The sequence below is a fragment of the Fusarium flagelliforme genome (assembly GCF_020744385.1).
Source record: "Fusarium flagelliforme strain FIESC 12 MPI-CAGE-AA-0113 chromosome Unknown B0J16scaffold_4, whole genome shotgun sequence".
NCBI lineage: Eukaryota > Fungi > Ascomycota > Sordariomycetes > Hypocreales > Nectriaceae > Fusarium > Fusarium flagelliforme.
Window position 1 is genome coordinate 4390891 of NW_025763506.1, and position 13746 is coordinate 4404636.

Sequence of the window (13746 nt, forward strand, 5' to 3'; positions counted from 1 at the left end):
TGCGCAAATCCGCATTCTAGAGCTCTCTGCGCCCCTTCATTATGCGGTTGAAAGCAGGCCCCGCTACACATGATATGGCTCAAGAAACTCTGACCCAATTGTAAAGTGAGGCGAGCTGAGAGGGGCCTCAAAAACGCCTTGTCTTGGAAAAAATGCCTCGTGCTTGTCATTGCAATTCGGGCTGTGTGCGTTGGGCGGGCAGACGAGGCATTCTTGGCTCCAGAGCCTGATTCATATACGTGCATATCGAGAGATGGTGGCTGCATGACCTGCACGTGACATGGAGGAAGAGGGTATTCCGAAGCTGATGAATAACTACCTGACCAAGAACACTCTACTATGACAATCTGCCTTATGATAGGAGTCGCTCAATCAGAGTACACCCCAGAACCTGTGCCTGAGAATAGCTTCCCCTGGACGAAGCCCGTCGTTATCCAGGATCTTCTCATCACCACCAGCTCCGACTAACACTCTCCGAGCTCCATCGTGGTTAAAGGTCCGGGAAACGTGCAAAGCTGTCCATCCGTGGAACCCTCTCAAGTTCGGATCCGCCCCTGCAGTTATCAGCATCTCGATTATACCAACATGACCCCGCCTAGCCGCCAACATCAGAGGTGTCCACTCGGAAGTACTCGAGATGGATAATGAAGACCAAGCATTTATCAGGGCTTTCGCACAGGTAGTGCAACCCTTTCGTGCTGCCCAGTGGAGCGCGGTCTCTCCTTGTTTATCTTGCAAGTCGACTGGCGCTCCAATATCGAGTAGTGCCGTGAGCACAGGGTGAGAGCAAGACTGGACTGCTCTATGGGTGAACCGATTGCTGCCTTCGGAGCTCAACATCTCGCGCACAGCAGACTTGATAGTTTCTGACGCCATGGAAGAGTAAAGTCCGTGGCATGTCTTCTGTAGTTGCACCAGGTCATTTGTGCTGACATTCTATCGAGACTTAGTTATACAGTAGGAAGGATGGGCGGGATTGATTGGGGAATACCTCGAGGATCAGATGCAGTATCTCGACTGGTATCTGAAGTAGTGCCATTACTCGATACTATGGCATCCGGGCTTCTAGTCACATTAAACGAAGGCCTTGATCATTCTTCAACGGCATTCCCGTCGGAGTTCTGAAGGATTCAATGATGCTGATCACAATGTCACGGGAGTAAGACGGACTCCAATATGACTGGACACAACCGAAGCAGATCGGAGTTCCGTGTCTATACGTATAGTAAGCGATCATTTATTGAAGGCCGTCACCTTCCCTCTTTTCATCCTTCTTGAGTCCATTTCGCGACAACTTTGATCCAATGCAGCCGATATTGGATTTACTGCTGGCTCAGATTTCAGTTTCCATTGTCGAACTACTGTCTTACATTGAACACCTTCTCACTCCGTATTGGTAATGAATACTGTTCGCTGTGTCATTTTACCTCTCCGTGATTGGTAGCCTGATTGGCAACACCAGCTTGTATGCGAGTGTTTGAGAGCTTTTTGGGGGCGGTGCTCTACACGATGCCTAATTGAGAGTGAGCAAAACTTGCAATGATGCGGGTGAGACCGACCGGTGAAATGTGGAAGACATATCTATTTAACATGAGCCAAGACGTTCCACACTCTTTCCCCTCATGTTTTATTCTTGACGGAAACCTTGCACCTACTGCCCCCATTTAAAGCTTTGAGCTATCTAGAGACAGTCCCCCGTTCACGATGCCAATCTTAACTTCTGCCGAAAGCCATGTCGGGCCTCTTCCTTCAGTCGCTTCAACCAGCCACAGAGATCTAGAATCCGGCAAAAGCTTACTCTCCGATGATGACAACGTGGTCCTAACCGTGGTGGACGCCCCGTTCGATGGCTCAAAGCCTGAAGACCCCGTGACCTTTCGGTTCAACGATGATGTTGAGGGTCGCTTGAACAACCTCCCTCCTCAACCTCTCGAAACAGCCAGAATTTTTGAAGTGACTGTTCACAATGATTTCGTCATAACAGGCATACGAAACAGTAAAGGTCCAGAGAAAACACGTCCAGCTAGACATGCTTTGATGAGCTATTTGCAAAACATGTACATGCGGCCCTTGGAGGAGCGTCGCATATTTCGATGGCTCAATGATCCTCTACTTGTCAACGACATCGGAAGCATCTCCTCTCAATGGTCTCAGGCTGTTGGTGGACGCGAGCAATTGCACCGCGTTGTGAACCGAATGAGTCTGCAGCAGCATCCATTGGACTTTGATGTCCAGCCGCGGGACTCCTACATGACTTGTGCCAAGGATGGGGACAGCAAATTAATTGGTACGTATAACAGTGCTGAAGCGATCAAGACACTAACTGCCTACTCAGTTGTCATTGTACATGATGTCTGGGCTCGTCAGGCATTCAGTACAACAAAATCCAATACCAGGAGCAGCATATTCAGTAATCCACGAAACATCGCAGCCATGATCGATCAAACAAGCTGTACATCCTTGTCGAACGGCACAATTGATGAATTTGCACGGCTTCTCGTACTGGATTTCTTTCTTGCATCCATCTATTTACAGCCAGCGGATTTCTTCGAAGCTCTCATCTACCCTGAGATGCCTGAGAAAGCATTACTACAAATTGCAATCCACAGCAACCCACATCTCCAAGTCCCACTAGGTCTTTTCGAACCTCGTCTGTCCACTTCAAGCAAAGAAGCCTTTAAAGAAATCGAAGATGCCGAAGGCATCTGGCGAAACATTGCCAATATCAAGGATTCTATCTTGTTTATTCTGAAGTGTCTCGAGTACGATGACAAGACGGAGAGAAAGCGAGCTATTCCGGAATCCCTGCAACGACGAATAAGAGAGATCAAAGAATTGTGCGATGAGCGTGCCACTAATGCTCAACGAGCCTTGGACGCCCTCAATCGTCAATTGGATTACTTGACAAAACGCCATGCTATTCAAGAGGCAAAGTCAATCAAGACTTTAACCATCTTAGCTTCTGTGTACCTCCCCATCTCACTGTCAGCATCTCTTCTAAGCATGCAGTCTCCTTTCAAACTTGTTGTTGCCAACAAAACGAACAAGGACATCGATACTACAGGCACAAACCTGTTCTTCGACTTTCTTGGACTTTTCGTCACTCTTGGGTCGATAACGGTATTTATTGTCCAAGCTATCAAGCTCTGCATGTACCTCAGAACAAATGGGTCAGAGTTCATTTCGAAGATCGTTTCAGATCCATTTTCAATTTTCAGTTACGGGAAGAAGTGGAAATTTGCAGGGAAGAAAGGAAAGTGGTTCAAGACACTTCGGTGGTTTTCATCATTTTGGATTGGAGCTGGACTTTTCGTTACTTTATTGGTGATATTTATTGTCGGTATGCTACGGACGGCTGAGTCGGCGTGGACTACAGCAAGATGGATGTGCGCGGCGTATCTTATAGGCGGATGGATATTGACTGCCCTTCATGTCCTTGTCTATTGGTACTTGCTGGGCAAGATAGATGGCTAGTTGGTTCACTGTTCAATAAATCGTTCGATAGTTTAACTTGCCCTTACGGATACAAATGGAGCATATTGTCTAGCATGGTGTGTATATAGTATTACTTTATTGCAGCAGGTATTTGCGCATGATCTCAGGAGGTGTACTTAACTGGTAGTACTAGTACGCACGTCATTCCTTTTAGCAGATTCTCACAAGGAGACCCTCTTTTACATCTGCTGAGAGGAAGTTTAGGTTGAAAATAACACCAGCCTGGCGGTTGAGAGTACCAGCCTAAGTAGTATAAGGTTCACAATTGACAGTAGTCCCTTCAAAAGTGCTGATCTTATGATGCACCTTGAAGTCAAACACAGTACTTCAAAATGTTAACTATAATTACTTGCCTCCCCCTGTCTACTTATTTATGGGATCTTTCTCTTTCGAACAATACTACCCGCGACTATTCGATTGGCAGTTGAAAAACAGCAAGCAAGTTAGCAGAAAAAAGCTAGTCATCTTATTGAATATGACCTTTGTCTTGATCTATTTTATTGGCCCGAAACATATTGACATTTTCTTTACCACTTTCTGAAGTAGGTACCAATTCTCAACCACGCATAACCCATCCGCAACAATCACAGGCTATAGCGTTGCAAAGGTTGATCAAGCTTCTGCAGTCTAATTCTGCTCCCAAATACCGACACCAGAGGCCATGCTGGCAGGTTCAACGCCGGGTGGGTTGAGCTGCCCTATGACTGCAGTACCGTTTTGAAAGACCAGATTCAAGGTCTGAGGTCCGATTTGTCCACGGAAGGTTTGGTTCGACGTTAGATCATCGAGACCGTTGTATTGAAGGGTAGCGGTGGACACGCTGAAAGGCTGGATAGGGGGATTGACTTGTCCCTTGAGGGTGAATTGTTGGCCGTCAACTTCGAAGACGAGAGTGACTGCGGTGGGGTTGTTTTGAATGACGATTCCTTGTGCGTCAGGCATATTGATTTGGAAAGTAAAGGTAAGATGAGTGAAGTAGGGTGTTGATATTTGTTTGAACCGATTGGAAAGAGGGTAAAAATGAAGCTGGGTAGGATGAGGGAAAAGGTTGAGTGGAAGGGAAGGTGGTTTTTATATCCGGAAGCTACGAATTGTGACTGAAGCAGCTGTTTGAAAAGAGAAATACAGATGCCTTGCTGGCGACTGGAACTTTGGCTTTTCCATGCGTCACCCTTACTCGCAGATGATCAACATGCATTTACCAACGTCCATAATACGGTTGAATATATGTAGCTGTCAACAAATCATTTCTCTTGTAGTAGACTCGCTTGAACTCTGGTTTGCCAATTGTACTCTATGTTCCACACGCGCCTTGACCTCGTATTGATAGCGTCATCAGGATCATCAAATTCTTACTCATTTTTGATAATAACTGCATTGGATTGCTTATTGTCTCACTTCAACTATATCTTACTGTCTTATAATTGAGTTTTCAATGAGACGGTATGTTGAGACACGCAGGAGTGATTCACGGAAAAACAGAGCTGAAAGTCCCGATTGAGCAACTGATAGGCCAGTAGTGGGGTTATCAGATTGATTACCTCAGACCGCCTGTTCGAAAGTGATGCGAGACGTAAATAGCAGGATAATTTGATGCTATGTTGGTGATAAACCCGAATTGGTCTCGAGTGAGATATCGGTACAAGATTGATCTGAAGTGGAACAAAAAAAGGGAAATAGGGGATAAGACTGTTAAGCAGACTGGCATTTGATGATGTTGTTTGCTTTCCCTACTCTGGCTGGACAGTATGCGCAGCGGTTTCATTGACATATATATTCGAACAATAAAGATTTAGTAGCCCTGCTGTCAATATATGAGAGGGTCATGCTGGTTGGCACAATCACCGCTTCTGGGGTCGTCTGGCACATCGCCGCTCACGAGCCCCGCATACTACTTGATCCCCCGTTGGTCTTTAACCTGTAGCACCTACCTACTGTCCTTATATTAATGGCTCTCACATTCTAGATAGCCTCAGATGGCTGTTAACAAAAGGGCATGTAGGCTAGTATTATAGACGATAAGAGTTAAATTGGCAGAGAGGAAACGGGTATGACCAGGCTGCCGGTTATGCCATGGGTCTGACTGCTCTCTAAGTCGCCCGGCGTTCATCCAAAGCTTCAGAGCAAGAAGAAAATCACATGCCGCAATACCCGGTGTCAGTGATATTTATCTCTAATCCACTCCCCAAGAAACCATGATGGAGATTTGACCGATTCCTCCTCGTTCTCCACCACTACTCCATCCCTGCCGTCGACACCTTCCCAGTCTCGCAGCCACCTGAACTGCTCATGCTTTCCCGGGAGATCGGCATTCACCCAGTCACGGCTACCTGCGACGTCTTCTACCAGAAAGGACATCATCCTGAGAGTAGACTCTTTCGACGGTCGGACTTTGATACATTGGCAATCCTTCACTGGGGAATCGATAGATGATGTGGTGCTCAACTCCAAGTTATCTGGCACGTCCCGCACGTTTCGCCCAGTACAAACTCGAAACCCCTTGTCGGAGACTGGTTGTTTGTGATGAAGGTACCACGTGAATGAGTGATACTTTCGACTGTATCTGGTTTCGAGTTGTGGCCAAAGCTCTAGTTCAACATGCTTCTTCTGTATGTATCCAAATGGGCGCCATGATAGATTTGAGCTAGAATCCTGAAGTTTAAGATCGAACCGGCATCGAAGCAGGTCAGCTCTGGAAACCAAATCATCGGGTGCTGGATAAAGAGAATCCCTATCCAGATCTAAGAATGACTGTCTAGATCCGGTCCAAGCAGAAACCATGGGATCCGGTGGTGATAGCGATCCGAATCCATATTTCTCCTCTAAATTTACCGTATATCGTCCTATCCAGTCTAGGAGAGCTAGGTCACCAAGTAAGAAGAGAGCCACCCACCAAATAGCAACACGAGGTCGGCGAGAAAGAAAGACCTTTACTAAGACATCGAATCTTTTTTGCTTGATCACTGGCTCTAGTGTATCTAAGATAGATGCTAGCCACGGGCTGACCAGATTGCAATCGACATCCGGTTGCCAAAAGATGCTCCATATAATAGACCCGATCGAAACGGGATCGATACTGAGAGTCATGAAATATCTTATGTCGTTGAAGTATCCCCGAATGATCTGCTTATGGGAACTGCGGAATGTGCCATTTTTCTGTGTCCTGGTGAGACGTGGAGGAGGTAGCCGGGATTGAAGTTTCATGAAGTTATAAAACGGGAGCACAAGTGTGGCCAAGAACGACGCCTTGTAGGGCGGCATCGATTCCAAGTTTGAGGCATCGGTCGCCTTAGCTCCAAGATCGAATAGCTGGCATAATTGGATGAGAAGATCTGTAGCTTCAGAAGAGCTCGGAGGCAAACGGGTTTCTATAGCTGGAATTGAAGCCTTGATGCTAAGGTTGACGTCTGTCGCGAAAGAAGTCGCCCATGGCGGTAGCGGTCCTTGGTCTTTGGCTCGCCAACCCATCTGGGGGCTCAGGATCGCGCAAAGCCACCTGATGAGCGAGGGAGACGCGCCTTCGAGATCGAGGTCGACCACATGCTCGGCTTGGCGCTGAGATTTAACGGGCCACAGACGATCCATTTTGTATTGCACCTGTCGACCTTGCATCTCAAGAAGTCGAACCGAGAAGATGTATGACCAGCACATGACCAGTATGGCGAGGCTACTAGTTGTCTCTGAGCCAACACCAAGGGGGTATGATGCTGCATCTAAGCAAATATTGCAGCAAATTGGATCTCGGGTCCGCAATCGAAATATAACTCGGCGACCGTGAACATGAGCTACATTGTTTTGAGGGTTATGGCCTTCGCACATTGTACCTCCGACGTCGAGGGGCAGTTCCCAACATGGCCTGCCGTATATCACGTCGCGTCGAGGCAGCTGTTCTGGCAAGCTCGGGACGTCTACCAAAATAATATATGGATCCAGTGCATCTGCTGGCCATAGCCCTGAGGGTATTTCGTTCGCCTGGCGCAAGAGCTCTCCCCACGTCGTTGTTCCGTTACAGAAGGTACGCTGAACATCAGCAGAGCTTGGAATCAGCGTATCATCTTCATCTTTGTTGAGAGGCCAGTCTTGAGTTGAGGAGCTGCACGATTGGTCGCTCGAGGGGATAGAAGTTGATACTGTAGATCCAGACGCGGTCGATCTAAAGTTGTTATTCGGCATGATCTACTAGTCTTTTACTTCTTGGGAACGTGAGATTCGACCACGTTTCGACCGAAAGAAATAGTGAGAAGTGGCGTTTGCGAAATAACGGTGCTGTCAGCAAATGCGGTGCTCTGGTTGACTGAGCATCAGTCACGTGGGTCTCATGTTTGTTTGAACAAAACGGTGTGACTGACTTCCCCTCAATTAGGTGGGAAAAAAACAAGGCTCTTGTAATCTTCTTTTGTATGGTTAATTCGGTGAACATAGGTGGATTTGAGAATTGCTCTTTGGGGTTTGCTAGTGACACATCTGGAGATAAGATGCCCAGCAATGCGTACTTAATAAAACAACACTTTTGATCACACGAACATGAAAGTTGCTATTTCACAATCTGGGCGTGCTACAACGAGGAGAATGCCGGTCAATTCCGGTGATCTCGTTATTTTCTGTAAGTGTAACTATACCTTGGGTAATCTTATCCCCTAAGGGGACGTTTTGGAAGAAGTATTTCATCATATTCCATACATTGCAAGTGATCCCGGTATAGGCCCATTACAAAGTTGGTTTTAGACTTGGCCGTATATGTTAGGTCTTCCTCAGTCTGCTCGTAGTCCGCTGATTCAAGATCGACCATCATGATTTTATCATTTCCTTCTTCATCTGTGACAAGATGAAAATTATCCAATTTAGTATCCTCGTGAGAGACACCAAAGTCATTAATGGACCTAAAGGCCTGGTAGACTAGGGGTCTCATATCTTCCTCATCCAGTACGGCGCCTTTAGGAATTGCGACACAGTGGCCTCCTATGTCTGAGAGAACCAGAGCGCGCGTATTGCCATGCTGGACCATGCCGTAGAGCTTGGGAACAGTAATACCTCGAACCGATTGAAGCTTGTGATACGCCAAGAGTTCGTTATCGAATTCCTCTTCCCAATCCGGTTTCTGAGTCTTCACGACAATCCGGTCTGGTAGAAACCATTCTGGAAATTTGCTTTTGACCCATGGACCGGTGAGAGATAGAACCTGAAACAAGAACTAGACTGTGATTTGGTAAGACGATGGATTTATTCGTAAGAGTAGGACATTGGGGTGGCAATTATCTGCGGTGAAACCGGCAGCTTGAATGGATCGGGTAACAAAGCGAAACCGCTTAAAACCAAATGAATCAGCCGTTGAACAGGGGGAAGAGTGAATAAATTTTACAACTTAGAGCTTTTGCTGGGGTCGAGACGTTACCAGAGACGACATCAGCCCATGAGGCGCGTGGCTCCATTGTGAGGTTTATTCAGGATTCAGTAAGATCCAGGGTAGCATTAGTGAATCGACAACGCGATGTGGTGGAACAGGCATAAATGCAGCTTAGTCATCTCATCTCAAGTTTCAGCCGTCCGTCTCGTGGTAGGTCTTCCCATGTTGGCAATTGTGAATCCGGAACTGTAACAAGTTTCAATAGCACACCGGCTTTCCTATCAGTTACCAATTTGATGCCTCTTTTCCTTCTTCTTAACAGTCATAGGATTTATAAGTGGCTGAGGCGTATACCCAACTCGTCTATACAGGCCAGTCCGCAGTCCACGAATTGAGGGAGGAATCGCTCTCCGCTGCCGCAGATTGACGTCAACCAAATCATCATGAACTCAATTTCGGTAAGAATGTGATCTTAGAAGGTCAATTGAACTGGAATTGTGGCCAAGTGTCGATATTGGTATTGTCAACTTTCTCTGAAGCAGTCATTGCGATGTCATTCGGTGGAAAAGTACGTCAAGTCCATACTTGCTCTTTCCTTTAGTGATGGAGGGCGCATCCCAATGACGATATTCCACCAGGCCTCAATGTTTGTCTTACGTATGCCTCCCTCGACTTCCATGTTAAACCAGCCAGCCGCATTTGACAGATTCCTCCGGTTGGCTGATCTGAGACACGGGCCGCTGAATATTGCCCTGTGGCTGCATAATATTGAACATCCAATTACCCTCCTCTTGGTCAACAGTTGAATTGAACAAGACCATTGGGTAAGAATACGAATATGACCTCAATTGTTTCACAAAGCTACGATCTCCCTTGCCAAAAAGCCCCGTCTACAGATCTCCCTTGCATCTGCCGGACCGGACCGGTAGTTCCTTCCGTCGCTTGTCTTGCCTTTGAACTTCGAGTCTTGGTTTTACAGCATTCCACCAGATGTGCTGTGCGTATGTACAAGATGCTAGGGGATTTCTCCTACGTCACTAGAATCGGCAGATCATGTTCGATATGGAAGCAGAGGGCAGGTGCTCATGCCGATATATAACCTCCAGCCGGGCGCTCAGTGCACCTTCCTGAATAAATGGCTCATTGCAATTGGAAAGCTCAGCAAAACATCGCGAGAACCTATCCTACTCACTACAAGAACCACGCATCAATCATGACTGATGTACACGAAGACAAGGACGTTCGCAAGGACGAGTTCGATGCGGTTCATGCCTACTTCATCGGACCTAAGGGCTCTAACCTGCCCGACTTCCGCGCCAACATCAACACCATTCTCGATGAACTCCTCGTAGCCCGTCAGAGCTACTATCCCGAAGACCAAGTAAGTCCGTCACACCCTTCCCTGACCTCAATCTGACACTCCCAGGCCTTCATCTCCAAAAAATACCGGCGCTCTCCGGTCTTCCAGAAAGCGCGCTCCGACCTTCGCCTCGCCACCGAAAAGGTCGCACAGCTTCTAGGCGAGCACTCGGCACCTTTTTGGTCCCCGCGCTACGAGGCGCACATGTGCACTGACCTGACCATGTCCTCGCTGCTCGGGTACTTCATGACCATGCTGTACAACCCCAACAATGTCGCGCTCGAAGCTAGCCCAATGACGACTCTGGTTGAGCTGCGAGTCGGACAGCAGCTCTGCAAGTTGTTTGGGTATAACGTTGATGTCCAGAAGAGCCCTCTTTCTTGGGGACATATCACCTGTGACGGCACCATTGCAAACTTGGAGTCGATTTGGGTTGGTACGTATACCCTCGCGCTTTCTTCACTTGCATGCTAATGTTATCCCAGCCCGAAACCTCAAGTTCTATCCTCTCAGCCTTTGCATGGCAATTCGCAAAGGAAAGCTTCAGTTCATTGGTGACAGATTCTATGCATCTTCATGCTTCCATTCATCAGCCAAGACCAAGTTCAAAGACCTTCAAGGGTGGGATCTTCTCAACCTTCCCTCTGAGGTCATCCTGGATCTACCTGATCAGCTGAATAAGCAATTTGGTATCACGAGCAAATTCCTGGAAAGTGCCCTCAACGAGTACAATATCCAGACAATTGGGCGCGAGTTGCTTGAGAAGGAGTTCAATGTGGCCAACCCTATCAAGTACTTTGTCAGCAAGACTCGGCATTACTCGTGGCCCAAGGGCGTTGGTAAGTCTCCAGATGTCTCTGTTATGGCTCGAAGCTAATGTGTTACAAGCTATTGCAGGCCTGGGCTCAGGTAACGTCGTGGGAGTGGACGTCAACAATGCCGCCCAAATCGACATCAAGCTGCTTGAAGAGCACCTCCACGAATGCGTCAATTCAAGAACCCCCGTCTTCGCTGTCGTAGCCATCATTGGCTCCACCGAAGAAGGCGCCGTTGACAGACTGAGCGAGATCCTCCGTCTGCGCAAGATGTTCCAGGAGGAATATGGCCTGTCGTTCCTGGTCCATGCCGATGCTGCTTGGGGAGGTTACTTTGCCACTATGATCAACCCTGACAGACGTTACAGCGTCGAGGAGCAGAGTAGCGCCAAGCCTGAGCCGGAGTGGTACCTTGATCCCAAGACGGTTGAGGATATCAAGGCAATGGCAGAGGCCGATTCTATCACTGTTGATCCTCACAAAGCGGGTTACATCCCCTACCCTGCTGGAAGTTTGGTGTATCGTGATGGAAGGATGCGACACCTTGTCACTTGGTCGGGTCCGTACCTTTCTCAAGGTTCGGCTGAGAACATTGGCGTTTATGGCGTCGAGGGCAGGCAAGTATTTTTCAATGTCTAAAAAGATCTCCAGTGACTGACTATCTCCTAGTAAGCCCGGTGCATCAGCCATGTCAGCATGGTTCTCAAACCAAACCATCGGTCTCAACCACCGCGGCTACGGCAAGCTCCTCGGCGAAGCGACATTCACCAGTGCAAGAGTACGTTCCTCAGTCCCAATTTCGCTATTAACACTAATTATCTACAGCTCTCAGCCCACTACGCAACCATGATAAACGACTCCTTCATGATCGTCCCTTTCAACATGCTCCCTGCTGAGAATCAGGGCAATCGGAAATTCCTCTCCAAATCTGTCGAAAATCAACGTGAGAAAATCCGCGATCTCATTGTTACCAAGACAGATACCGAGATCTTCAAATCCAAAGAAGCCATGAAAATCATCCGCGATCTTGGTTCCGACACCAACATCAATTGCTTCGCGATCAATTGGAAAGATGAGAATGGTGTTTTGAACACGGACCTTGAAGAAGCGAACTATCTGATGAAGAGGGTCGTGGATAGACTCTCTATCACGTCTCCTAACACAGATCCTTCTACCATTCCTATTTACCTTACGTCGACTCAGTTCCTCCCGGAGGACTATGGTGCCTGTGCGCACAAATTCATGGAGAGAATGGGGGTTCAGAAATCAGACCAAAGTCTGTTCGTTATTCGAAATGTCGTTATGAGTCCTTTTCCTACTAAGAAAGACTTCATTTCTACCATCATGGGCGACTTGGAGAAGGTCATTCGGAAGGAAGTCGACATTTGCAGAGAAAGGAACAAGCCCGGCGAAAATAACCTCCAATTCCTGGTACAGGGATCACCTGATGCACCTGAAGTGTATCTCGTGTTCCAAGCTTCCTTCCACAGCGTGACCCGACGGCAGCAAGTCATCCTGTCCGCTGAGCTCGATGATACGCTCAAGGGATTCTTCAAAAAGAGATTGGAGGAGAGTCGTGATACCATTATCATGGTGGAGTCGGAGAAGAAGCTTTTCGTGGAGGACATCATCAATGGGATCCCCGACGGATGCAACATGTCCGTGTTCATGTTCGAAAAGGACTTGGGGTAAGTTTTTTTCAATTCCAGCCCTTTTTGGATCTTTACTAATGGTTGACAGACTGTACGAGAAGGAGAAGGGTATGGTCAAGCTCAAATCGCTCGTCAAAAGCCGTCCTCTGAATTCCATTCATCGCGACATCGATTACCCAGATAAATTCATGCCCTTTTACCTCTACGGTTCAGACCACGAGGCCCACATAACACATACCCTTGTCAAATCCCCTAACATCTCCCTCTCCGCCAGCTCCGTCACCTTCAACCCAGCTCTGCCAGCTCCTGTTACCTCTTTGCTCCCACAAGGCCTAATTCTTGGTCTTGTCGAGATTCCCGAGGCGTCCGTGCAGCCTTTCCCCGAGCGAAACACCGATCTATCCGAGGATTTCCTCATCGCCCCAGGAAAGAAGTTCAAGGTGGCTATCTACAAGGATCCTAGGGAGTCCACCGCCGAAGGTCCGGGACTACTCAAAGACTTGGGTACGGCCCTGTATGAAGGTGAAATGACACTGGGTGAGAATGTTTTCGTTGATGCGGAGGGGCCGAATGAGGATAAATTGAAGGATATCAAGGTTGAGAGTGATGATTGGCAGAGGAAGTTGGACGAGATTGGTGCTGTGCTGGATGGATCGCACATCAACTGTAACTAGAATCAACATCCTACTTGGGGTGTCAAGTTATGTAAGTTCAGTCAGTTACTAGGCTTAAACTTGCAACAGCTTCTGGGCTGAATATTATGTCAAGGACCTACTAGTTCACTTGCATCTGCAATCTACCTCGTGCAGGCCCCTCAAGTAAGCGGTCAAGGACTTTGAAACGTTAACTAAGGGGACCTGTTGAAACTAAAGATGCAAGAGAGATAATCCATTCTTTAATCTGAATTATCCACCTGGAAACTCATACTACGTATGCTTCCTAGCCACCATCCTGACCTTAATCGATCCATCCATTAACCTGATACAATTGTCCATTTGCCTGCCAAGATCCACTATACATATCGTTCTCTCTCACGCACTGGTTGATGATATTCCTATATATGTTAGATAAAGCTTCACA

General features: G+C 47.5%; 6 protein-coding genes across 6 annotated transcripts; 2 read left to right on the forward strand and 4 right to left on the reverse strand.

Moving 5' to 3' along the window:
* Positions 1-372: 372 nt before the first annotated feature.
* B0J16DRAFT_372745 (ankyrin repeat-containing domain protein) lies at positions 373-876 on the reverse strand (the record flags this gene model as incomplete). The annotated part of the gene is made up of 1 exon (XM_046130487.1): positions 373-876. The coding sequence occupies one exon, from the start codon at positions 874-876 to the stop codon at positions 373-375; it is 504 nt and encodes a 167-aa protein (XP_045983648.1).
* An 828-nt stretch (positions 877-1704) lies between these two features.
* B0J16DRAFT_372746 (uncharacterized protein) lies at positions 1705-3474 on the forward strand (the record flags this gene model as incomplete). The annotated part of the gene is made up of 2 exons (XM_046130488.1): positions 1705-2287; positions 2336-3474. The coding sequence occupies 2 exons, from the start codon at positions 1705-1707 to the stop codon at positions 3472-3474; spliced, it is 1722 nt and encodes a 573-aa protein (XP_045983649.1).
* A 510-nt stretch (positions 3475-3984) lies between these two features.
* B0J16DRAFT_343111 (uncharacterized protein) lies at positions 3985-4515 on the reverse strand. The gene has a single exon (XM_046127971.1). The coding sequence runs from the start codon at positions 4435-4437 to the stop codon at positions 4123-4125; it is 315 nt and encodes a 104-aa protein (XP_045983650.1). The 5' UTR covers positions 4438-4515; the 3' UTR covers positions 3985-4122.
* A 1137-nt stretch (positions 4516-5652) lies between these two features.
* On the reverse strand, positions 5653-7668 carry B0J16DRAFT_399881 (uncharacterized protein; the record flags this gene model as incomplete). Its single annotated transcript, XM_046132472.1, has 2 exons — positions 5653-7050; positions 7093-7668. 2 exons carry the CDS (start codon positions 7666-7668, stop codon positions 5653-5655), a joined length of 1974 nt encoding a protein of 657 aa, XP_045983651.1.
* A 435-nt stretch (positions 7669-8103) lies between these two features.
* On the reverse strand, positions 8104-8930 carry B0J16DRAFT_343112 (uncharacterized protein). Its single transcript, XM_046127972.1, has one exon. The coding sequence runs from the start codon at positions 8498-8500 to the stop codon at positions 8126-8128; it is 375 nt and encodes a 124-aa protein (XP_045983652.1). The 5' UTR covers positions 8501-8930; the 3' UTR covers positions 8104-8125.
* A 1122-nt stretch (positions 8931-10052) lies between these two features.
* B0J16DRAFT_305642 (pyridoxal phosphate-dependent transferase) lies at positions 10053-13340 on the forward strand (the record flags this gene model as incomplete). The annotated part of the gene is made up of 7 exons (XM_046124750.1): positions 10053-10220; positions 10266-10635; positions 10685-11038; positions 11088-11635; positions 11688-11792; positions 11840-12702; positions 12755-13340. The coding sequence occupies 7 exons, from the start codon at positions 10053-10055 to the stop codon at positions 13338-13340; spliced, it is 2994 nt and encodes a 997-aa protein (XP_045983653.1).
* Between the last annotated feature and the right edge of the window lie 406 nt (positions 13341-13746).

Coding starts and splice junctions, on each gene's coding strand:
- B0J16DRAFT_343111 (XM_046127971.1), bottom strand. CDS start 4,437: ATGCCTGACGCACAAGGAATCGTCATTCAAAACAACCCCACCGCAGTC.
- B0J16DRAFT_343112 (XM_046127972.1), bottom strand. CDS start 8,500: ATGGTCCAGCATGGCAATACGCGCGCTCTGGTTCTCTCAGACATAGGA.